Here is a 22628-nt window from a genome sequence, read left to right as displayed (position 1 = left end):
AACCTCTAATCATATAAGTTTACTACATGCCATATATTATGTTTAATTATTCTTATTTTTTTCTTAAACAAATCTTAATTTGAGAAAAAAATAAACAAATTTTAATCTATACTAAAAGTGTTTTGAAAGAGAATCTCACAATTTATGATTCAATAATATGTTTCCATAGTACTTTTTGTAAGTAACTGTTTTCAAAATAGTGAAATACTCTTAATTATTAACTTTATATTTATGGAATAAAATATGCAAATTTGTGTTGAATAAAAATACAAAATTAAAACATAAGTAGATGATAATTAATACAGCAAAGGTTCAAATTATATAAAATTAGCTACCATGAAACCAAAATTAATAATTTAATAAGAACTTTGGTGAGGATGCTAAGTTTTTTAAGGCATCTGAAAAGAATCGAATTCAAAATATTCCGTGAAGGTCTGTCCGTCAGAGAAGCCTGTGATCTGCGGGATCAACTAGCTTAAGGCCTGTGATCCGATCCTCGCAATACTTAACAAAAGGGGTGGTCTTCACTTTCTTAGCTTGGCAACCATAGAGTGGAGCTCTAAGGAAACATGGCTCCATTGACACGGCTCGAACACATGGTGGATCAGGAGCTGTGTGGTTCTTTGGCTTGTAGAGTATCCATGGCCTTAATCCTCCAAGACCTTGAGCAACGTATCCGAACGTAGATGAGTCGCTCGTGACAATGTGGTCCGTTAAACTTAGAAGATATATCTCAGCGAGTGCCTTTTGGTCGTGAAGCTTCTTGTCTGTTTGCTGATACATTTCTTGGCTTGGTTGGTAAACTTGTATTATGTCTCCTGTTGAACTGGGACCTTCCCAGTACATACTCCTTAGTTTCTCCGAGTACTCTGGGTAAAGAGATGTGACAAGAACTGCTTTGAGTTTTGGGCTTCTTGATGTAATAGTGACGAATTGTGGTTCTGAAGCAAACACTTGAGGTAACAGTTTCTCTCGTTGTGTACAAGCTAGGATTTGGCTCATGACGTGCTGGAAATATCCATCCGGCATGCTAAACACTCGTACTTGAATCCCGAGTCTCTCGTCTGCTCTTGATAAATAAGCATTGTAGGATCTTGTGATCATGCCCCAAACCTGGTTTGTGGGGTGAATTAGATAGCGAGCCAGATGGTGAAAGACTGTTTCTTTCTGTGGGAATAGCTTGCTTAGTTCAGTTTGGAAACTAGGGATCAACCATAAAGATGGAATGAAGTAAAGGTTTGTGTTGAAGACCAACCAGGGGACTCTGCGATTATTGAGGGACATCGCAAGAATATGAATATACCTAAAGCTTTGGATGTTTTTTGTAAAATGATGGAGAAAAATGTAAGAATAAATCGTGTGATTGTAAGCTCAGTCCTTCAGTGCATTTGTCAGATGGGAAATTTCTCTGAAGCTTATTTTTGGTTTAAAAAGTTTAGAGAGATGAACATCACTCTTGATAGGGTTTGCTACAATGTCGCATTTGATGCTTTGGGAAGGCTTGGCAAAGTAGAAGAAGCTATTAAGTTGTTTCGAGAAATGACGGGTAAAGGAATAGCTCCTGACGTCATCAACTACACGACTTTGATACGTGGTTGCTGTCAACAAGGTAAAAGTTCTGAGGCCTCTCGTTTGATGACTGAAATGGAAAGAACAGTTAAAACACCTGATATTATTATATATAATGTACTTGCCGGTGGATTAGCTAGGAACGACCTTGCAGAAAAGGCACATGAAACTCTAAAACGAATGGAAGATCGTGGGGTAAAGCCCACTTCCGTTACACACAGCATGGTCATTGAAGGCTTCTTTGCTGCTGGTAGAATAGACAAGGCTGAAGCTTTCTATAAGAGTATGGAACATCGATCTCGGGAAAACGATGTAAGTATGGTAAAAGGTTATGTTGAGGCTGGCTGTCTTGATCAGGCCTATGAAAGATTCATTACATTAGAATTCCCTCTTCCCAAGAGTGTGTATTTTACTCTATTCACTAGTCTTTGCGCCCAGAAGGATTATATCAGCAAAGCTCAAGACTTACTGGATAGAATGTGGGAACTTGGAGTCGAACCTGAGAAGATCATGTATGGAAGGTTAATAGGTGCTTGGTGTCGAGTTAATAATGTGAGAAAAGCCCAGCAGTTTTTTGAAATATTACTTAGTAAAGAGATTATCCCTGATTTGTTCACTTACACAATCATGATTAACACCTGTTGCCGGTTAAACAAGCTGAAGCAAGCTTATGCCCTTTTTCAAGACATGAAGAGGAAAAATGTTAAACCTGATGTGGTAACATACACAGTTTTGCTCAATAATATGCCACACTTGGATATGAAGATGGAAATGGAAGCCTTTGATGTTAAACCAGACGTTGTTTACTACACGGTTTTGATTGATCAGCAGTGCAAGATTCAGGATCTTCAAAAGGCGGAAAGGATCTTTGATGAAATGATAGGTAGTGGATTGGAGCCTGATGCTATGCCTTACACAGCACTAATAGCTTGTTGTGTTAGGGATGGATCTGTACATAAGGCGGTCACACTTATGCAAGAGATGTCGGAAAAGAAGATTGAGCCAACTGAAGCTTCCGTGTTTATAGTGCACTATGCTAGAATAATGGCCAAGCTACTTCGTAGAAGATGATCCAAAAATTTATGAAGAGAGCTTATATCTAGAAGGTCAAGAAACACGGTTACATGTATTAAGAATAGAGTTCTTTATCAGTGTATCACCGTAAATGAGGATGTGAACTCTCTGTTGCACTTCTTCTTCGGGAAAGAAAAAAGGACCGAGATGGGACCGCTACGTTTCGCCGTTTCCTATGGAGCTTGAGAACAGAGGAACCATAAAGGTAGAAACTTTGCTCATTCCCCCTAGAGAATTAACCAGTTCTATGTTTTAACATTTGGTAAATGATGTTTTTGATTCGTACACTTTTGAATGTGAGAAGATTTTGATTCCTAATACACAACACTACATGATGCAGGGATTCAGGTAAGCACGATAAAATCACCAAGAAGGACGAGGTATCAGAAGCTCTGAAACAGAGGATTTTCAAAGGTCGCTGACACCCAGAAAACCTCACGAGGATGTTAACGACAGAGCCTTGATTCGTAAGTAAATGTAAATAATGTTCTGTGCATTAACATATTAATACAGAGGATGTAACTGTAAACTGTAAAGTGTTAAGATATTCCATTAAGCATTCAAACATGATTCCTTTATATTTGTGTATGCAACACTAAATAATATAATTATTGACGACTCTAAAAAGAAAGATAAAAGCGTTGATTGTTACATTACATACAATCAGAAGAATTCATCAAAGATTCTCTGTTTTAGTAACTCACAGTCCAATAGAAGCAGCTATAGTAAATAAGATCTATAACTCATCAAATAGCTTAAGCCCATCGTTCCCACGATCCTCACAATGCCTGACAAAAGGAACTACCTTCCCTGAGTCAGTTCCCCAATCGGCTTCACATCCATGAGACGGAGGAGTAAGGTGACAAGGGTCCATCGACGTGGATCGAATACACGGTGGATTAGGAGCTGTTGGACCTGTTGGCTGATAGAGTAACCATGGCTTCAACGCTCCAAGACTGTGAGCAACATATCCAAATGTAGACCTTGCGCTTGTGACAATGTTATCAGTTAAACTTAGAAGATACATCTCGGCAAGCGCCTTTTGGTCGTGAAGCTTCTTGTCTGTTTGTTGAACCCTTTCTCCACTTGGCTGATAAACTTCAATTATCTCTCCTGTTGAAGTCGGTCTTTCCCAATACATGTTCTTTAAGTTGTCAGAGTACTCTGGATACAAAGATGTGACAAGAACAGCCTTAAGTTTCTGTCTTTTCGTTATATTGACTTTTGGTTCTTCTCGTGCAGCTGCCTCAGGTAAGAGTTTCTCTCTTTGTACACAAGAGACAACCTGATCCATAACATGCTGGAAGTATCCAGGTCGATCACTGAATATCCGTACTTGAATCCCGAGCGTCTCGTCTGCTCTTGATAAGTAAGCATTGTAGGATCTTGTGATCAAGCCCCAAACTTGGTTCGTGGGGTGAAAAAGATACCTAGCCAGATGGTGAAAGACAGCTTCTTTCTGCGGGAACATCTTCATTAGTTCGGTTTGGAAAGTTGGATTCAACCACAGAGAAGGAACAAAGTAGACATTGGCTTTGACAATCAACCAAGGGACTTTGTCGACTAAAGACTGATCGTTTTGGCAGAAGAACATCTTGTCATTGTCCCTTGAATCATGAAGAATGTGAAGATACAGATGCGGCGGGATTAAAGTCGAGTTGATGGCATGATTGTTCAACATTGTTCCGTAACAACGAGAGTATCTCATGTTGTAGCCGTTGATCTGTTTCATCAATGGGAATTCAAGAGGAAGCAACCATGAGGTACCTGGAAACGGCTCGCAGAAGAGATCACTTATATCTTTGCTTTGATCAACAAGAACGACTCTCTCAGTCAACATAGCGTAGAGGAAGACAGAGGCAAGAGTAAGTATTCTGTTCCCAAGACCGTAAACCGCAACCCACACGATGTATCTGCATTCACCAACAGACTTGTTTGCATAATTCTCATCATCATGACCAAGAAGCTCTGTTGCTTTCTTGTAAGCATCTGTGCCTGGACCGCAACGCTTGTGAAGCTTCTCGTAGTTTCTAAGCTTAGAGATGAGGTACTCAGAAGGCTTGTACGGTGAAGGCTTGCGGTACAACAAAGATTGTTGATACCTACTCTGGCAAGAACCTTCATCGAAATCAGCGGTTAAAAGCCCTCCGATCAGTTTATCCCTCGGTGTTTCGGGTTCCTTTGAATCTGTTAACAAGAACTATAAAGTCAAAAAAGAGTAATTCTCTCTAGTTACACAAAAAAAAAAAGATGGATGGGTTTTATTTACCGTTGGATGTAGCAACAAGAAGCTGGCTGTTGAAGTTGGTTGAGGATGATAACAACATTATAGACCATATAAGTAAGCCACTAATGATTACAGTTAGCAGAATCTTCATATTCGAACCCAGAGTCCTGAATACTTCGCCGGAGATCTGAAGTTTTTGATACATGTTGACTTAACGAGTTTGATCAGTTATAACTAAGAGATGATTCAAAAAGAGTTATATATCTAGCGTGAGTTTCAACTCTTGATTCTTAACTAAAGGTGAAGAAACAATGTAATCTAGTATAATACTACGTGTTTTGAATATTCTAATGGGTCATTGTTAAGTTGTGACAATCAACGAACTTCGTAACGTGACTCCACATTTGTTTAATATTTATATTAAAAAAAAAAGTCTTTGATCTTCGATTTATGTGACTCATTATCAAGCTGTGTAGTATTATTAACAATTTAACATTAAGGAAGGAATAAGCAACAAGCCTCATAATGTTGAGAACTTGGAATGTAAACCATACATCACATGTCACGTATTAGTTTGTGAATTTGACTATAATCATATTCTATTCTTTCGTCTATGGAAATAAGATTAATCAGATCCGGAAGTTCGCGTTGTTGACTACGAAGAATTAATAAAGAAAAGTAAACAAATTCGATTTTATTATACATCTTATTGATTGATAAAGCCATCCCTAGCTTCCTAAAACAGCCTAATTTTGTAACTTTTACTCCCTTGATTGATAATTCAACTTTTTAATGTTTAGCTAAGCAAGTCGAGTTTCTTATAGAAAACTTATTGCAACTACTAAACGACTGTTTTTTTCCTAATGAAAACGTATGGAATATGGGGAATTGAGTCAGTCAATTGTTAAAACGTATGGAATTAAATAATAGCTTGTTGCAGCTAAACTCAAAATTAAGAGATAAACAGCCTATCCCCGACCTTTCACTAAACCAAACCAAAATCAATGATTAAACCAGCCTAAACCAAGGAACCAAAATAAAACATCAGTGATAAGGGTTTTTTTAGAGAATGAATGTTCCACATATAACTGGAAAACTATGTTGAAATCTCTAATCATAAGATTTATTATTTTATCAAATGAAATTTTGTTCATATATTCGATATACATAAAATTAAAGTATATATTGATGAATGTGTACTTAAATATGAACAGACAAATTGTATATCAATTTGTAACGTACCTTGCTTTGAGTTTTCGATGGTTGAGTTGATCTTTGACAATGTGTTTGTTCTTTAACATAAGGATCGGATGGTTTTTTGGTGTCCATACTGTTTATCAAACTATAAAAATCAAAAACACATATAACTTAAGGAATATTCGTGAAGAAAAGGAACACAGTTTGTGAGGTAAAGCAACCAAAGAAGAAATCAAAATCGATCAAGACGAAAGAAGAAACATTAAGAAAAGAAACCCAAAAAAAAAAACCGAAACAAAGAAGAAGAAGAAAGTGAAAAGAAGATACAAAAGAAAAACAGAGGATTTCGTTTGTTTTTTTCAGCAAAAAAGAGAGAGTAATAATATTAAAACGTTCATATGTATTAAAAAAAAAAGTGATAAGGTTATGTCTTTTATGCTTATTTCCATATTTGTGTAGTTTATATATATTTAGGTCAATAGTCATAAGTCGAATTATTTGGTTTCCCAAAAAAAGCTTAATAGTTCAAAGTTAACATGGAAAGTAATCTTTGAACATTACTAATAAACGTTACTCGTTTGAATGAAAAAATATTCTCCCGGTTTGCTTTTTTGGGCTCAGTAGTCTTTTGTTCAACTAGAGTATCTGTTCTCTTAAATTTTTGAGAGTCAATGTAGGGTAAACTTTCCTTTCAAAATCGTACCTGTATAGCACTCTTTTTACATCCTTTTGCTCCAAAGATCCCGACAATTCCTGTTTTATCTTTCCGAAAAATTAGGGTTCTTCATCCCAATTTTATTTTCAATCTCAAATTTTTGAGTCTCCCTCAAATATGTCGAATCAACTAGATTCAGCTCTATAAGGGATGTCTCTGGAAGAAGAGGAAAATGTCTCGTTCATCATGCCAGATCTCCCAGAATTCTGCTCAAGCGAAAACAATGTCATAAGCTTAATGGGTAAGATCCTTAATCCTGACTGCCAATCCATCTCAAATCTGGTCAGGGATCTCCCAAGGAAATGGCAACTATATCACAGAGTTAGAGGGGTAGCTTTATCAAAGGAACATTTCCAATTCATATTTCAACATGAACACGACCTTGAAAGAATCCTAGAGAAAGGAGTACATACTTTCAATGAATGGGCAATTGTCATCGACAGATGGGTGGAATCTCCTCCAGCAGATTTCCTCCAATATTTACTAGTCTGGGTCCAAATCCGGAACATCCCAGTGAATCACTACACCACGCAGGCTATCACAGCTCTGGGTGAAATCCTGGGTCAGGTACTCGAAGTTGCTTTCGACCCATCCTAATCACAGATAAACGAGTTTGTGAGAGTCAAAATAAAATTTGATGCCTCTAAACCGCTCCGCAGATCCAAGGTCGTAACCTTTAAGGGTGAAGTTGTCACGATTTTTTTCGATTTTGAAAGAGTCCAGAACGCTGTTTCACCTGCCAAAGGCTTACTCATGAACAGGGCAAGTGTCCAGTTAAACAGAAAGAGCTCTCACAACAAAAAGAGACCCGACTTCTAAAGAAGCAAGAAAACGTAGCTGCTCACAACAGGTTAATTCCTATCTCTGATCCTCTCTTTGGAGTTCTAAGAGATGATCAAGTGGGAATTGATCCTATTACGGGTCGACCTAGAATGACTGCTGAAGTTATTGATGAGATGCGTAAGTACATGAGAGGGGCAGTAGGGGCAAAAAGATTAGAAAAAATTGACAAGATTAAATCCTCCCTTGAATCTTTGAAGAATGATCCTACAACTGCACGATTAGTCCTCAGATTGGAGAAGCCTCCTCTGCTTTCTCATGATGTTCTCAAGCAGAAAGGTTTCGTTTTCAGCTATCCACACGAACCAGTCCAGTCTGAGTTATGTGGCAACGAAAACCAGTCAATGAGTTGCGATGAGGGTCCCAGTTCTTCGCAACATGTCTTTGAAATGGGAGCAGCTTTAAGAGAAACTCAGTCAGATGGTGGGGTAGATCAAAGGCTTTATGGTTCTTCTTTGCTTTCTCAAAGTTTACCAACGGATCACAATGCGGGCCTCTCTGTAGCCGATTGTTCCGGGTCTACTTTGAAAAAGTCTAAACAAAGAAGAAGACCATACAAAGCTCAAAGATAAAAAGAGGTCGTACAAGGAACAAGAGAAGACAAGAAGCTGATTGTTTACTCCACAAAACAAAAGGCTGCGGATGAGGCTAAATCATCATCAAAAGTCGCTAAGCGCAAAACCCACGAGGCATCCCAAATTGAGGGGCAGTTCAAGTGGTAATGAGCATGATCAGCTGGAATTGCCAGGGATTGGGGTGGCCTCATGATCTGACGATTCCTCGTCTCAAGGAAATGCGTAAAGAACACTTCCCTGAGATCATGTTCCTGTGTGAAACTAAGAATAATAGTAATGTAGTAGTTGATATTCAAAGTTGGTTGGGTTATGCAAGAGTTTTTACCATAAATCCAGTTGGCTTAAGTGGTGGTTTGGCACTGTTCTCGAAGGAAGGAGTGTCATTAGATATTAAGTTCTATGATAAGAACATGATCGACCTTCAAGTCAGCTTCGGCTCAGTGGAGTTTTTTGTTACCTTTGTATATGGCGATCATGTGGTCAGTGATAGAGCCATTGTGTGGGAAAGAATCACAAGAATAGGAATTCATCGTTCTGAAGCCTGGTGCATGATGGGAGATTTCAAAGAAAATTCATTGGGTTATTTGGGAGAAAATGTGCCTATCCAAAGAGAATGGAGGTTTAGGGTTTAAGGATCTTGATGATTTTAATCAGGCTTTATTAGCCAAACAAGCTTGGAGAATTCTTCAAGAGCCTAACTGTCTCTTTTCACGTGTGATCAAGAGTCGATATTGTCCCGATGGTGATTTCTTGAATGCAGGTATTGGAGATCGACCTTCTTTCGGTTGGCGTAGCATCTTACATGGTAGAGACCTTTTGGTTCAAGGTTTGAGAAAGAAAATTGGTAATGGCTACTCAGTCAATGTGTGGATGGACCCCTGGATTTTTGATCATGAATAAAGAGCTCCTTACAGGAAGAATATTTTCTTTGATTGGACACAGAAAGTTTCTTCACTAATCAACTTTCAGTCAAGAACTTGGGACTCTGAAACTCTGGAATCCTTTTTTCCCCCCAATGATATCCTTTGCATCAAAAAATAGAAACCAGTTACGGGTAAGGATGATTTCTGGTGTTGGGAACACACGAGGAGTGGTGAATATTCTGTCAAATCAGGTAGATGGTTGGCTAGCACCCTGAATAATCAAGAATTACTCCAAGAAGCGGAGATGTTGCCCTCGCTGAATGACATTAAGAGTTAGGTCTGGACACTGCAAACTGTCCCCAAGATCAAAGTCTTTCTCTGGAGAGCAGTCAGTGATGCTCTTCCCGTTTCAGACTTAATCTCAAAAAAAGGTGTTAAGCTGGATACCAGATGCCAAATTTGCGGCAATGAAGGAGAATTCATCAACCATGTCCTTTTCACCTGTACGTTAGCAAGACAAATCTGGACTATGTCCGGTTATCCCTCGCCTCCCTCTGGTTTTGATGAGCTGTCGGTTCACTCGAACTTCCACTATTTGTACACTTCCTCCAAATCTTCGAGTGTACCTTTGGAAACTAAAATACTTTTTCCGTGGATCCTCTGGCGTCTATGGAAAAACAGAAACTCATTCTTCTTCGAAGCCAAAATGTTTGATCCCCTTGATACAGTTACAAAGATAAGAGAAGATGAGGCTCTTTGGAGTCTATCTCCACAAGTGGACTTGGAATGTGACGAATTGGAAGAACTTGAAGAACTAGATTAAGCTTCCCTTTGGAATGTTCCTCCTGCAGGCTGGGTAAAATGCAATATCGGTATATCTAAGCCCCAAAAGAACAAGAAATCAGGTGTCGCCTGGGTACTAAGAGACGATACTGGATGCGTGATCCTTCATAGCAGAAAAGTCCTTACGGTATCCGGGAATAAAGATGAAGCAAACTTGGAAGGTTTTCTATGGGCAGTTCAGAGCATGATCAGTCACAAGTATTCAAAGATCATCTTTGCTTCCGAATCTGTTGAGTTAGTGGGTGGAATTTTAAGACCAAAAGCTTGGCCAAACTTTGCCCATCAACAATCAGAAATGTTGATCCTACTGAATAGAATTCCAAAATGAAGAGTACTGTTAGAGAAGCCATTACAAAATAGAGGAGTTTCTCTCATCGCTCAAAACATTCCAGATTATGCCTTAATGCAATCGTATGTTGCCATCAGTTACCCATTGTGGTTGCAGGAACTTTTTGAACTCTCTTTTAACTTAGGCATTTTTTCTCTCCTTTTGGACAAACAGGTTTTAGAACCTATATTTTTTGGAGGGATATGTTGATGGTTGTTTAATCACTATCCCTTTAGTAACTTTACATAGTTACTATCTGTAATCTTATCGATTATTAATGAAAAACCGAGATGACAAAAAAAAAAAAGAATCTTTGAACATTAAATTTTGGGATATGCAGTAACATTTTAATAGGTAAGAAAACATTGACTCTCTAATAGGAAATGATAATTTTCTTATTTTCAGCAGACATATATATATATAAAATATCTAAAATTAGATTATAAATTTCAATTTCTGACACATGTTACCACCCAACTTTATAATTATTCGTCATTCTTATTTTATTAAGTTTTTCCAAATAACTTCTTTATTAAATAATGGGTTAATATTCTCTATTTCTTACGACATGTTACGACATCAAAATATAATTAAACAAATATAAAATCCTATAATTGCTTTCAGAAAAAAACAAAAATCCTTTAAGAAGTAAATTTCGAATCAGACATGGTACTTAACAAAACAAAAACAAAAAAGAGTTAGAATCAAATATCCAATAAAAGTAGGGAGTGTTTTTTTTTCTTTTTAACCTAAGTTTCTCTAAATCACTGTAAATACTCTGTTTTTCTCCTCTTCTCCAAATAGGTTAGGTTAGCTGACAAAATAATAATTCAACGGAGGCGAGTTTCTCCTCATCAGTCATCACTCGCGAGTTAACTCATCGACTCCCTTCCTTGTCAGATAGTCTAAAACTATCTCGAGAAGAGGAGAACGGAGCGATTAAGATTTAGGATTGTGGTTGAGTTTTCAAGAACATAGACTTTGCGCTCAAGAATCCGACAGAGATGGTCCTGTTCAGACCAGAACGTGATTATTTCAAAGTTTTATATTTGAAGACATCTGTATACATTTTGCCTTTACACAAAAAAATCAGAACTCATCAAAGATCCTCTGTTTCAATTTGTAAAAAAAAGAAAAATCTATAACTCATCTTTGGTATCATCAACTAGCTTAAGCCCATAGTGTCTAAGATCCTCACAGTGTCTTACAAAAGGAACGATTTTTGCTGTGTTAATACCCTTTTTGGCTCCACATCCATGAACCGGAGGGGTAAGGAAACAAGGCTCCATGGACACACCACGACCACATGGTGGGTCAGGAGTTTTGAACTTTTTTGGTGTGTAGAGTATCCATGGCTTTAATCCTCCTAGACCTTGAGCTACATATCCAAATGTAAACCAAGCGCTCGTGACAAGCTTATCAGTTAAGCTTAGGAGGAACATCTCTGCTAGAGCCTTTTGGTCGTGAAGCTTCTTGTCTGTTTGCTGAAACCTTTCTCCACTTGGCTGATAAACTTTTACTATCTCTCCTGTTGAAGTCGGTCGTTCCCAATACATGTTCTTTAGGTTGTTAGAGTATCCTGGATGCAGTGATGTGACCAGAACAGCTTTAAATTTTGGGGGTTTTGTTGTATTTGTTACTTGTGTTTCTTCTTGTGCAGCTGTTTCAGGTAAAAGTTTCTCTCTTTGTGTACAGGCTACGATCTGGTTCATTACGTGCTGGAAATATTTAGTTTGTCTGCTGAAGACCCTTACTTGAATCCCAAGTATCTCGTCTGCTCTTGATAAGTATGCATTGTAGGATCTAGTGACCATACCCCAAACTTGGTTTGTTGGGTGAAATAGATAGCGAGCCAAGTGGTAGAAGACGGTGTCTTTCTGCGGGAACAGCTTGATTAGTTCGGGTTGGAAACTAGGGTTTAACCATAGAGATGGAATAAAGTAAAGATTGGATTTGACAACCAGCCAAGGGACTTTGTCGACTAAAGAATGATCCTTTTGGCAGAAGAACCTCTTGTCTTGATCCCTGTAATCATGGAGAAGATGAAGATAAAGATGCGATGGGATTGTAGTAGAGTTAATGGTATGATTCTTCAACATTGTTCCGTGGCAACGCGAGTATTCCCTGTCGAAGCTGTCTATCTTACCCATCAATGGAAAATCAAGAGGAAGTAACCATGAAGTACCAGGAAAAGGCTCACAGAAGAGATCACTTATGTCCTTGCGTTGGTCCACAAGAATGATTCTGTCTGTCAAGAGAGCATAGAGGAACACAGAAGCAAGAGTGAGTATTCTGTTTCCAAGCCCATAAACAGCAACCCACACAACATATTTGCATTCACCAACAGATCTGTCTCCAACATTCTCATTATGATCATGACCAAGCTTCTCTGTTGCTATCTTGTAAGCATCTGTGCCTGGACCGCAACGCTTGTGAAGCATCTCATAGTTTCTAAGCTTAAAGACAAGGTATTGAGAAGTGTTGTAAGGCGAAGGTTTGCGATACAAGGAAAACTGATACCTACTCAAACAAGAATCTTCATAAAAATCAGCCGTTAAAAGCCCTCCTAACAGTTTATCCCTCGGTTTTACGGAATCCTTTGAAACTACTGCAAAAAAAATGAAATAGTAAGTCAAAAAGGATGATTTCTGAATAAGAAACTCGAAATATGAATGATCATACCGTTGACTGTATCACCAAGAAGCTGGTGTTTGAAGATGTTGGAGAATGATAGTAACATCACCGACCAAAGAAGTAAGCAAGTGAGGATTGCTGTTATCATGAGCTTCATCTTCATACCGAGAGACCAGGAAACCTTCACCGGAGATTTGAAATAGTAGTTTATAGTTTCAATTATTGTTAGGAGTTTATAAGTTGTCAAAGAGTTTACAACTCTTATAATGACCAAGTCAAATAAACTTGCAGGTTTTTTATAAATATCCTAAATGTGTTGCGCTGTGAAAATTGAAGAACTCCGAAAGTGATCCCAACAATTTTATAGTGTGATTTGTTCAATATATTTACATGTATTTCCATTTATTACAATAAAAAAAAATGATGTTGGTGTTTGTACTCGAATTAAAAAATGGCAAATAAGAGAGAGACGAGTTGTGTGTTAATCAGCAACAAGCAATTGATGTTGAAATCTCAACAAAACAATAATACAATATATGTCATGGAGCAGCATTTTCTGAACGGTTTTGTGGACAAATTCAATTTGGTTGATATGAATAATGTGTAGCCTTCAACGGTTCAACAAAAGTTTCAATTGGGTTTGTTTCATACAATATATGTCATCTATGCATGGGTCATCTCATCTAATACTATTAAATTATCAAAGATGATCTCTTTTGACTTTTTTTGATCTGGATGATCTCTTTATTTTTATTTTGTTCTCTCTTTCTAACGATAACAAAAATGGTATGAAAAAAAAAAGTTAAAAAAATGGTCGAAGTAGACATATTGAGGCCTAATTTTGGTGAGAACTAGGAATAAAAGAAACTAAACAAATTTGACTATATTTCGTATGGATTATCTAATGGCTTACAAAGACACACGAAAACGAAGTAACGAACAAGAAGATTCTTTTACAGAACACACTACTCATGCCTAGGCTAGAGACACACATATTTCATCTAAAGTGTTAGTAAAAAGCTAAACTAAAAAATAATCATAATCTCATAAAACAATTATTTTTAGAATATTTTCAAAATTAGTTAAATATCAATTGAAGTGTTTTTTTTCTTTTTTTTTTGTAATCCGTTTCACAATTTATATCGAAGCAAAATTAACAAATAAATAAATAAATAACTGTAAAGTGTGAAAAAAGTGAAGATCACAAAAGAAAGGGTTTTTGAGGGGTTTTAACATAAGAAAAGACTTTTTCGATTTCACATTCTCTTCTTTGGCTAAGAGGCTGTAAGAGTCGGCGGCGGCACCGAGAGAGAGAGAGACAAAACCTCAAAACCCTTAAAAACACATCTGACTGAATCCCCCAATTCCCACAAGATCCGATCTTTTTAGAAAAAAGAATGGGAATCATATCATCCACAGATCCAAAAACGGAGACTTCCGAACCCAAATCTCAAACCAACGAAGCTCCATCAGAGAAACTGACTCCATCGGAGAAATCAGGAGGAGGAGATCATTCATCCCCGTCTGAGAAACTTGGAGATTCATCAACTGTCTGGAGAGATCCCGAAGAAGGAGGAGACGCAGAGGGTGAGGATGAAGAGGAAGGAGAGTGTGGGTTTTGCTTGTTTATGAAAGGAGGTGGCTGCAAAGACTCGTTTGTTGCTTGGGAAGAGTGTGTGGAAGAAGCTGAGAAGAACAAGGAAGATATTGTTACCAAGTGTATGGAAGTCACCTCCATGCTTAAAAAGTGTATGGATGAGCATTCGGATTACTATCAGCCGATTCTTGCTGCGGAGAAAGATGCTGAAGCAGCGGTGAAGAAGGAGCTCGAAGCTGAGAAGAAGAAGGAAGAAGAAGAGAAGATCTCGGAAGAGGAGGTGGCTGCGATGAAGCAAGCTCAAGGTTGATTTTGAGTGTGAGAGGATTTTAGGTAAATTTTTTCATCTAAGTGTTCAAAATATTGGAATTTGGGGATACAATTGCTCGGTTAGGAACAGAGGAAATCACTTATAAAGATCGACCATTTGATGGTTTAAGTTTCTTCTCTAATTGAATATGTCATTTTGTGTGCGAATAAGTTGATTGATTGAGTTCATCTGAATGGAATACTACCTTCTTTTCTTATATGATTCCAGAGAGGTTTTGTTCTTAAAAAGGTCACTACTTTGTTGATCCCCATGAATGTTTCAGTGAAGATATCATGTCTTCTTTGTGGGTTTGTTTAGCTATTTCTTCATTTGAATGTGATTTGTTACTTTGAAACAGTTAAAGGTCAGACCTTTCTGTAAGCTTCTGGTTCCAGCATTTTCTAGTTTTTTCTGAAGATTGAGTTTACTTTTGTTGTTGTTGTTGTTTGTTGTTTTTCACTATGTGCTTAAGATACACTAGCATTTCTTTCTCACTTCAATTCATTATGGATCATGTTCTGTTTGGTTGAAGTCTCCTCGAAGATGAGGATCTTTACAAATCCCAGGTTTGCCCTGGCATGTATCGTTTGTAGGGAGATATGAAACATTGCACAACTTCATATCTGTTATCAGCCTCCACACATGACCATATTGTTTTTTTGCTTACCTTGTTAATCATGCTTTTTATATGTTTAAATATGCTTTCGGTATCGGTAATCATGTTTAGAAAGAGCTTAGTTGTTAGCAGCCAAGTGTGACTGACATTTAGCACTGCCTTCATCATTTATAGCCTTATAGGGTTGGAAGGGTTTTATTTTTTTTGCTTTGGATGAGACAAATCAAAGGCCAGCATTGTCTCTCCATGATTTTCAAGTTACAAGAATCTCAAATTCTGTCTTGTGAGTATGTTTTGAATTAGGGGCTGAAAACTAGATGATTATGAGGATTTAGGTTTTTTTTTTTTTCAATGTTTTGAAAATATATGATTGGTGTGACAGTCTTGTTCACCACATTCTCTCAAATGCCATGATTGATTGCAAACTAGGATCAGACACCGTTCGCAAACTACGTAAAAAAGAGTTTCAAAGTTGAATAGAAAGAATCATATAGACTGAAATGAACAATCTGAAGAATATGTTTTTTTTTACGCGAATTTACCACTAGAGATCGAACCTTGATATGCAATTGATGCATCCCTACAATTCCCATCTTAAAGAACAAAAAACAAAAAGAAGAAGAAGACAGACTGTGTAAACAGTTTGATGAGCTTTGGTAGCTAAAGAGTATTGTATTCACGGGTCTTCTGAAACTACTAATCGTCTTTATCATCATCTTCATCGTAGTTAAACGGTAATGGAACCGACTTGAAGGCTCGGTATTTCCCGACATTGTTCAAATGCTCGTTCTCTAATCTGTTTTTTTCCACAATCCAAACAAAAACAGAGCGTTACTAATTGGAATGTTAATGCAACACATTTTGTGGTGTCAGTGTAATCTGAGTTTTGAAGTTTTTTTTTCACCTGAAGAAGTTCCATATACCACGACGAATGATCTCAAGACTAGCCACAATGGTAACCATCGTCTGTCTATGCATGAATTTAAAGTTGAAGTCCAGAACCGTCTGGATCCACGCAAATCTCAGCAGGACATTCAAAACCTGGTACATGTTCCAAGATCAGTTGCTACAAAAACATCTTTGACTTGATGAAAAAGTGTTTTGGAGACTCACCATGGCTATGAAGTATACTTTCTTCTGAGGAACGAGGAGTTTATCTCGAAGCCAACGGTTTTTGGATGTCCTGTTTAGAAGACCCCAATCATGGACAAAGTCCCACCAAGTGCAGAATATTGCAGCTATAAATGAGAAGACAGCGGCTAAAACTCTCCACGGGACTTGACCTTTTTGGATGCTGTAAGCCGTTCTCAAGCAAACCGCCACTATAGTCAAGAAGTACTTGAGTCCGTTGTACCCTTGTTCCGGGTTTTTTTCCTCAACTAGCCGCCTCAGGCACTGTATGAGTAGCAAGGTTTCGTTATGGACTGCTAAAATTTTGGATTTTCATTTTTGAGGGCAGTAACTATGTACCTGAAGGAGGCGAGAGACATAAGGGATGATAGCAACAATGAAGAAGAAAGTGTTGTAGACATCAGAGTCTTTGCAAGTACTTTTTCTTTTTGTGAAGTCTCCCCAACCATAGTAACATATGTAGAACTCGATGCTTCGAAGCGCTTGAACCTGGCTAGTTAATTGGTCTCCCAAGAAGAAATCAGGCAATGTAACCTGCATGGGAAAAGGACGGTCAATACCTAACTAGAATAGGAATTTACAGCATTCTCTTTGATTAATGAGCTTATTTCATCTCTGATTAATTACCTTGTAAAGTGGAGCGGCGAGGCAATGAAACAGACAAGTGAGGAAGAAATAGCGGCTCGAGCGGTAAAAGTAGTTGAACGGCAGGACTAGAACCATGAACATAGCCTGTTAAAGTAGAAAACAAACATCACAGAGTTACTATGCCATTGCTTTATAGTACAAAACCTTAAAAGCTCGGATTATTTCTGGATTTGGGAACTTACAGCAAGTAAGATAAGAGGAAGAAGTTCAGTTTTGGCTTTGTAGTCTTTCGTTTTGGGGTCTGCCTCCATGTCAAGATTTGCGAGAACACAAAGCAATGCAAAGACTCCGATGCTGAAACCCACAAGCAGGACTTGTCTGTATCCAAGTTCAGTACCTTGCTTGAACCCAAAAATGAAGGAGTAGTTTACTCGGTATCGCCTCCAGTAGTATATATTACCAGCATACATGATGATGTGCAGCACGATAAACCCGAACAAGCTGCAAGAAACAGCAAGGAAGAATACATTCTAAGCAACAACATTCCAACACAAATGCTCGATATATAACTACTTAAGATGGCCAAGTTACTAAGCTCTTACCTATAAAGAGGGAACATAGTATTCATGTATTCCTTCTGGCCTTCTTTTTCCAAGAGATTTCGGGTACGGATGATCGCGGCAAGAGCCACTATAAGAGAGAAAACGCATCCAGCCATGAAACCTGAAAAGCATTTTCCTCATAAGCACCACAAAGTTTGAAAAAAATACAAAATGACAATTTATGCAAGCTAATGATTTGTTTACCAGTAGAAAATGTAGTTCTATGTCTCTCTCGTTTTGCTTTAGGTCTTAAAATGTTCATTGCTTTAGTTCGATTAGCGTTAGCAAAATGCTTTATGAACGTTGCTTCAACACGCTCCATGAGTCTCATAACCTGTCATAACAGAGTAAGAATATAAAAACAGAGGAATTGATGAAGTTACTTATCCAAATAAGAAAAAAAAAATCATAAATATCTTTACCTCATCAGAGCTTCCCAAGTTTGAACTATCAACCACTTTCATGTAAATCCTCGTTGCACCTCTCGACGTTATCTATAAAGAAAAAGACATTACGTCGAACACATTGCAGTCATTCTTCTGAAACATATATAACCCTCCAAAAAACAAAAAATCTCAAATCTTACCTTATCATACTTCTTCAATATCTTCGAAAACGCCAATACATTCAAAAAACTGCATAAAAATTATCGAAAAATCCATAATCAAAAAACCCATAAAAAAAAAAAATCCAAACTTTAGAAAAACCCAAACGCACCTATAGCTCTTGAGAAGCCGAAGCTTGTGATAAAACTCAATGAAAGCACGCTTGAGACTCTCTTCGACTTTCATCAGATTCTCTCTGCTGAATTTTAACTCAGTGTGATTAGGTACTTTGAGAACTCCTTTAATGGTTGAACGAGGCGTCTCTTTTGTGTTGTTGATCTTGACTCGATCAAGAACTTCGAGCGGAGCTGGTCTCGCTGCTCTCATTCTGCTCGTCGTCACGTCATTGACTGCTCCGGATGATACCACGGAGGTTTCGTTTTCTTCTTCTTCTTCATCTTCGTCTTCATCAGCTTCCGTTAGCCCAGCTCTGCTCGACCCTCCTTCTTGTATAGCTTCCATGTGGTCACTTCGAACTTTCACTACAAATTCAAAATTCCGGTTTGGTATAAAATTACGGTAACATACAATGATACAATTTAATTTAAACCGGGAATTAAATTTAACCAATTCTAATCCGGTTTTGGTACAGTGCCGTGTAGAACAATAGAATGATCTAAGGTTGCATGAAAGCAAAATGTTTAGATGTTCAAAAAACTAAACCAGATTTTTAAATTATATTATGAAAAAATAAAATTAAAAAATACGTGGTGGGGATCTTAGTGTGTTATACATCTTATCCATTACATTTGATAATTTATTTAAAAGAAATGTAATATACATGAATATAAACTCCTTACCAAAAAAATACAAAAGATGAATATAAACTAACTCAAGTGGAAATAAGAAATCCTAACCACTACAACTTTTTTACCTTAAACTACAGAATCATTCACTTAAATGAGGATATCATAAAAAATCCAAACGTATTAAAAAAAAAAAAAAAAGCACTTCAGTGGGTAGTATATGACTCAAATTCAAGTGGACTAAAAAAAATCATTGAAAATCACATCTCACGAACATAATTTTAAATACCAAAAAATGACTTTGTTCATTGTTCAAGCCTGGAAAAAAAAAATATACAGTAACTCTAATCAGGTTTTTGATACAATTGTTATGATATGATTTGATCAAGCCGGCGGGAAGAAATATAAACAAATTCAAATCCATATTTGATACTATCAAATCTTTTAATATACATTTTTGTTGGCTGGCACTATCAAATTTAATCAATCTAGACATAAAAGTGGACCAGAATTTAAATTCGTGTTTTTGTCTTTCCATAAAGTCGGTGAGTTAGGTGAATAGAGTAGATACGTGTATTAAATTATATGCTTACTTGATTTAGCTCCGGCGGGAGTCGAAGCAGAGAGAGCCGCCGCGGAAGTAGCTATATCAGACGCTAATCGAGTTATCTCCACCGTCCGTTCCTCCCATCGCCACCCATCAGGATTCTCAACTTTAACACGAAACGCTATCAAAGCATCCATTTGTTTGTTAAGCATGGCAGCTTCTTTCAACACTTCTTCAACTTTCTCTTTGTAAAACTTTTCAACCTTATTGAACTCATCGTCTAGTCTCCGGAAAAACACTAGCTCGTACTCTCCTCCTTCCTCCGCCGCCATCAGAAACGTCGTCTCGCAACCGTGGCCCGAGGTTGTGTTAACAAGAATTGGTCCCGGCGTCGTGGATGATGTTGCCGTCAACTGTACACCTTCTTCGACATCATGAGGATGACCGCGTTTGTGTCTACCCGGGGTCGAGACTAAACCGCTGAACGCACGGTATAGAGTCATTTTCCGGTTTAGTCCTCCGCTGTTCTTGGCACCACCATGAGGATGATGTGCATTGTTGGTTCTGCGTTGGAATCTGACGATTTCTTTGAGACGTTTCTTGAGGAAATCGTAATCCATGTAAGCTTGTTGCCACTCTGGCACCATTTGAGACGAGAACTCTTTCCCGAACTTCATGTTTTCGATTCTTGAATCGAATCGAATCTATCTTTCTTGTTTGAATCTCTCTTGTTTATGTGTTTTCAAATTTTTTTTTAATTAAATAATCTATAGTTTATGTTGATGTCTGAAGAAGAAGAGTCCTATATATATATACAAAAGAGAGAGAGAAACAGAGAGACTAATAAGTCGTTTATGATAATTTGTTGACGATATTTTAAAGATTTATGAATAGAAAATTTGTTTCTAATTAAAGCAATTAACTTTATAGCTTTTCGAATCATAATTGTGAGAACTGGAAACGAGCTTCTCCTTCCGAAGTGATTTAAATGTGGAGGAGCTTACCGCCGTTAAGTAGTTCCGAGCTGAATTGAGAGAGTTTTTGAGTATTTGAATTTGTATTGCTGTTTTTGGAAAAAATTTTGGATCCTTTACAAGTGACACCCCCCTTACATATTTATACCCACCAATTTATTGCCCAATCAATGCACAATTAATAGGGCACGATTTGTGCGGTCTAATTAATCCTCTTGAATGCGGGAATCTTTGACCGGGCCCGAGCTGCGAGCTGAACCCCGAAGCATCTCCGCGCTCTCTTCCTTTCTCCGGGCCTGATGGGCCGATCAGTGATACGCTCTTGGCCCATTAGACCAGCCCGACCCAGGCCTTCTTGCCTATTGTCCGAGATGACAGATCGTGGGTACAACAGTTGCCCCCCAAGTCTCCCGAGCTGAACAGTTCGGGGGACTTTAAACCTTCAAGCGATCAATTTCGGGAAACTGAATATTCCCCATATCTCCACGATTTGATCGTGGTAATGATGGGATTTGCCTTCCCGAACAAGCCTCGGGGCCCCACTAGGTGGCGTGTTAACTATAAGAGAGAGAGAAAACGGTGCAAGACCTTTCACTTCCCCAGGTAATCATTACTCGGTCCCGTGTATAAAGGTAAACTCGACTTCTCTCTTTCACTCTTAATCCCCAATTGTGCTTGTGTTTTCCGTTCTCCGATTTTCTCTCTTTTCCTCTGTGAACTTCTTTACTTCACTCTTCCTTTATTTCTCACTACTTTTACCGGAAAAGCATGTCTCCGCCAAAATCCTCATCGGGAAAAACCGCAAAACCCTTGATTCCAGGCGTTTTTGGCCCCCACCAACCGTCGATTCTCTCTGCGGAGAGCATAGCCGAGATTAGAGGATCCACCGGGATTCCGTCGGAGGTCGAGATCAGATTCCCGGAGGCTGATGAGTCTCCGGAGAACCCCCCTCCAGGGTACTGCTGCGCGTTCGAGATATTCTTCTCTGCGTGCGGTCTGTCATTCCCTCTCCCCGAACTCATTGTGAAGATGATGTTCGAACTGGGCTTCGCTCTTCCCCAGACTCATTGTGGAGGAGCTTACCGCCGTTAAGTAGTTCCGAGCTGAATTGAGAGAGTTTTTGAGTATTTGAATTTGTATTGCTGTTTTTGGAAAAAATTTTGGATCCTTTACAAGTGACACCCCCCTTACATATTTATACCCACCAATTTATTGCCCAATCAATGCACAATTAATAGGGCACGATTTGTGCGGTCTAATTAATCCTCTTGAATGCGGGAATCTTTGACCGGGCCCGAGCTGCGAGCTGAACCCCAAAGCATCTCCGCGCTCTCTTCCTTTCTCCGGGCCTGATGGACCGATCAGTGATACGCTCTTGGCCCATTAGACCAGCCCGACCCAGGCCTTCTTGCCTATTATTCGAGATGACAAATCGTGGGTACAACAGTTGCCTATTGTTCTTTTCAACGTGAATTCAGAGAGGGCAACTTTAAAAAGCGCGTGGGTACTATGTTCAGATACAGAAATTCAAAATCCTTTTTTGTAATTTGTATTTGCTCTTTCAGTTATAAATAACTTTATGTTTCTAGTCCTATTACGGTACAACAATTTGTCAAATAGCTTTCGATATTTTACATTAAGTGTGATAAAACATTGTACTTCAGTTTTTAGGGTGAGAAATGGGAAATTTTATTTTACTAGTTCTTAGAAGATATATTAAAAAGCCGCGTTGATCTACCTGTTGAAAAAAATGTAGGTGAGTTATATTAGACAAGTATGAGATAATTAGTCTCGTCCTAAAGATAAAAGCTTCATAAAGATTACGAGATTAGTCCTATATTGACTAACTTGATTATAATTAATTCATCAATCAGTGTGTGTCATCTCGAGAAATTTGATATTCATAGTGGACGACCCGATCCTCTTTGGTCGCGGTGTCAGACCCAGTTGGGCGGCTCAAGGTCGATATGGTAATATTGTAATTGCACATAACATAACCTAAGGTGAATAAAATAGATTAAAACTTGCTTTACACGTAATTATAGAC

The 22628-nt window shown here is 38.1% G+C and overlaps 7 protein-coding genes and 1 pseudogene across 10 annotated transcripts; 4 read left to right on the top strand and 4 right to left on the bottom strand.

The window, feature by feature from the left end:
• Nucleotides 1-244: 244 nt before the first annotated feature.
• Nucleotides 245-1284, bottom strand: LOC104778715 (putative fucosyltransferase 8 pseudogene; annotated as a pseudogene). Its single transcript, XR_015594645.1, has one exon. The product of XR_015594645.1 is annotated as a putative fucosyltransferase 8 pseudogene (transcript).
• On the top strand, nucleotides 1166-2786 carry LOC104778712 (uncharacterized). The gene has a single exon (XM_010503157.2). The coding sequence runs from the start codon at nucleotides 1294-1296 to the stop codon at nucleotides 2638-2640; it is 1347 nt and encodes a 448-aa protein (XP_010501459.2). The 5' UTR covers nucleotides 1166-1293; the 3' UTR covers nucleotides 2641-2786.
• Nucleotides 2787-3195: 409 nt separating this feature from the next.
• LOC104772885 (fucosyltransferase 6-like) lies at nucleotides 3196-6502 on the bottom strand. The gene is made up of 3 exons (XM_087499659.1): nucleotides 6113-6502; nucleotides 4913-5057; nucleotides 3196-4830 (listed from the first exon to the last, which is right to left on the bottom strand). Exons 1-3 carry the CDS (start codon nucleotides 6197-6199, stop codon nucleotides 3380-3382), a joined length of 1683 nt encoding a protein of 560 aa, XP_087355785.1. The 5' UTR covers nucleotides 6200-6502; the 3' UTR covers nucleotides 3196-3379.
• A 430-nt stretch (nucleotides 6503-6932) lies between these two features.
• LOC147946618 (uncharacterized) lies at nucleotides 6933-8194 on the top strand. The gene is made up of 2 exons (XM_087507189.1): nucleotides 6933-7349; nucleotides 7544-8194. The coding sequence occupies exons 1-2, from the start codon at nucleotides 6933-6935 to the stop codon at nucleotides 8192-8194; spliced, it is 1068 nt and encodes a 355-aa protein (XP_087363315.1).
• A 1395-nt stretch (nucleotides 8195-9589) lies between these two features.
• Nucleotides 9590-10231, top strand: LOC147946617 (uncharacterized). The gene is made up of 2 exons (XM_087507188.1): nucleotides 9590-9848; nucleotides 9912-10231. The coding sequence occupies exons 1-2, from the start codon at nucleotides 9590-9592 to the stop codon at nucleotides 10229-10231; spliced, it is 579 nt and encodes a 192-aa protein (XP_087363314.1).
• A 994-nt stretch (nucleotides 10232-11225) lies between these two features.
• Nucleotides 11226-13197, bottom strand: LOC104772878 (putative fucosyltransferase 7). Of its 2 annotated transcripts, none has more exons than XM_010497437.2 (2): nucleotides 12914-13197; nucleotides 11226-12839 (listed from the first exon to the last, which is right to left on the bottom strand). In XM_010497437.2, exons 1-2 carry the CDS (start codon nucleotides 13026-13028, stop codon nucleotides 11371-11373), a joined length of 1584 nt encoding a protein of 527 aa, XP_010495739.2. In that variant the 5' UTR covers nucleotides 13029-13197; the 3' UTR covers nucleotides 11226-11370. The 2 variants fall into 2 exon arrangements, with proteins under 2 accessions (XP_010495739.2, XP_087355778.1); XM_087499652.1 differs by having other exon boundaries at nucleotides 11226-12836; nucleotides 12914-13160.
• Nucleotides 13198-14067: 870 nt separating this feature from the next.
• Nucleotides 14068-14989, top strand: LOC104772869 (uncharacterized). The gene has a single exon (XM_010497430.3). It carries the CDS (start codon nucleotides 14263-14265, stop codon nucleotides 14770-14772), a length of 510 nt encoding a protein of 169 aa, XP_010495732.1. The 5' UTR covers nucleotides 14068-14262; the 3' UTR covers nucleotides 14773-14989.
• An 871-nt stretch (nucleotides 14990-15860) lies between these two features.
• LOC104772862 (phosphate transporter PHO1 homolog 3) lies at nucleotides 15861-20696 on the bottom strand. Of its 2 annotated transcripts, none has more exons than XM_010497424.3 (12): nucleotides 19654-20696; nucleotides 18427-18796; nucleotides 18296-18344; nucleotides 18132-18203; nucleotides 17914-18043; nucleotides 17710-17830; nucleotides 17350-17608; nucleotides 17147-17251; nucleotides 16859-17053; nucleotides 16502-16783; nucleotides 16293-16429; nucleotides 15861-16184 (listed from the first exon to the last, which is right to left on the bottom strand). In XM_010497424.3, the coding sequence occupies exons 1-12, from the start codon at nucleotides 20282-20284 to the stop codon at nucleotides 16085-16087; spliced, it is 2451 nt and encodes an 816-aa protein (XP_010495726.1). In that variant the 5' UTR covers nucleotides 20285-20696; the 3' UTR covers nucleotides 15861-16084. The 2 variants fall into 2 exon arrangements, with proteins under 2 accessions (XP_010495726.1, XP_087364588.1); XM_087508462.1 differs by having other exon boundaries at nucleotides 15861-16179.
• Between the last annotated feature and the right edge of the window lie 1932 nt (nucleotides 20697-22628).

Source organism: Camelina sativa, chromosome 3 (assembly GCF_030686135.1).
Source record: "Camelina sativa cultivar CO46 ecotype springtype chromosome 3, ASM3068613v1".
NCBI lineage: Eukaryota > Viridiplantae > Streptophyta > Magnoliopsida > Brassicales > Brassicaceae > Camelina > Camelina sativa.
Note: the sequence above shows the minus strand (reverse complement) of the source record. Positions and strands in the feature narration are given on the sequence as shown.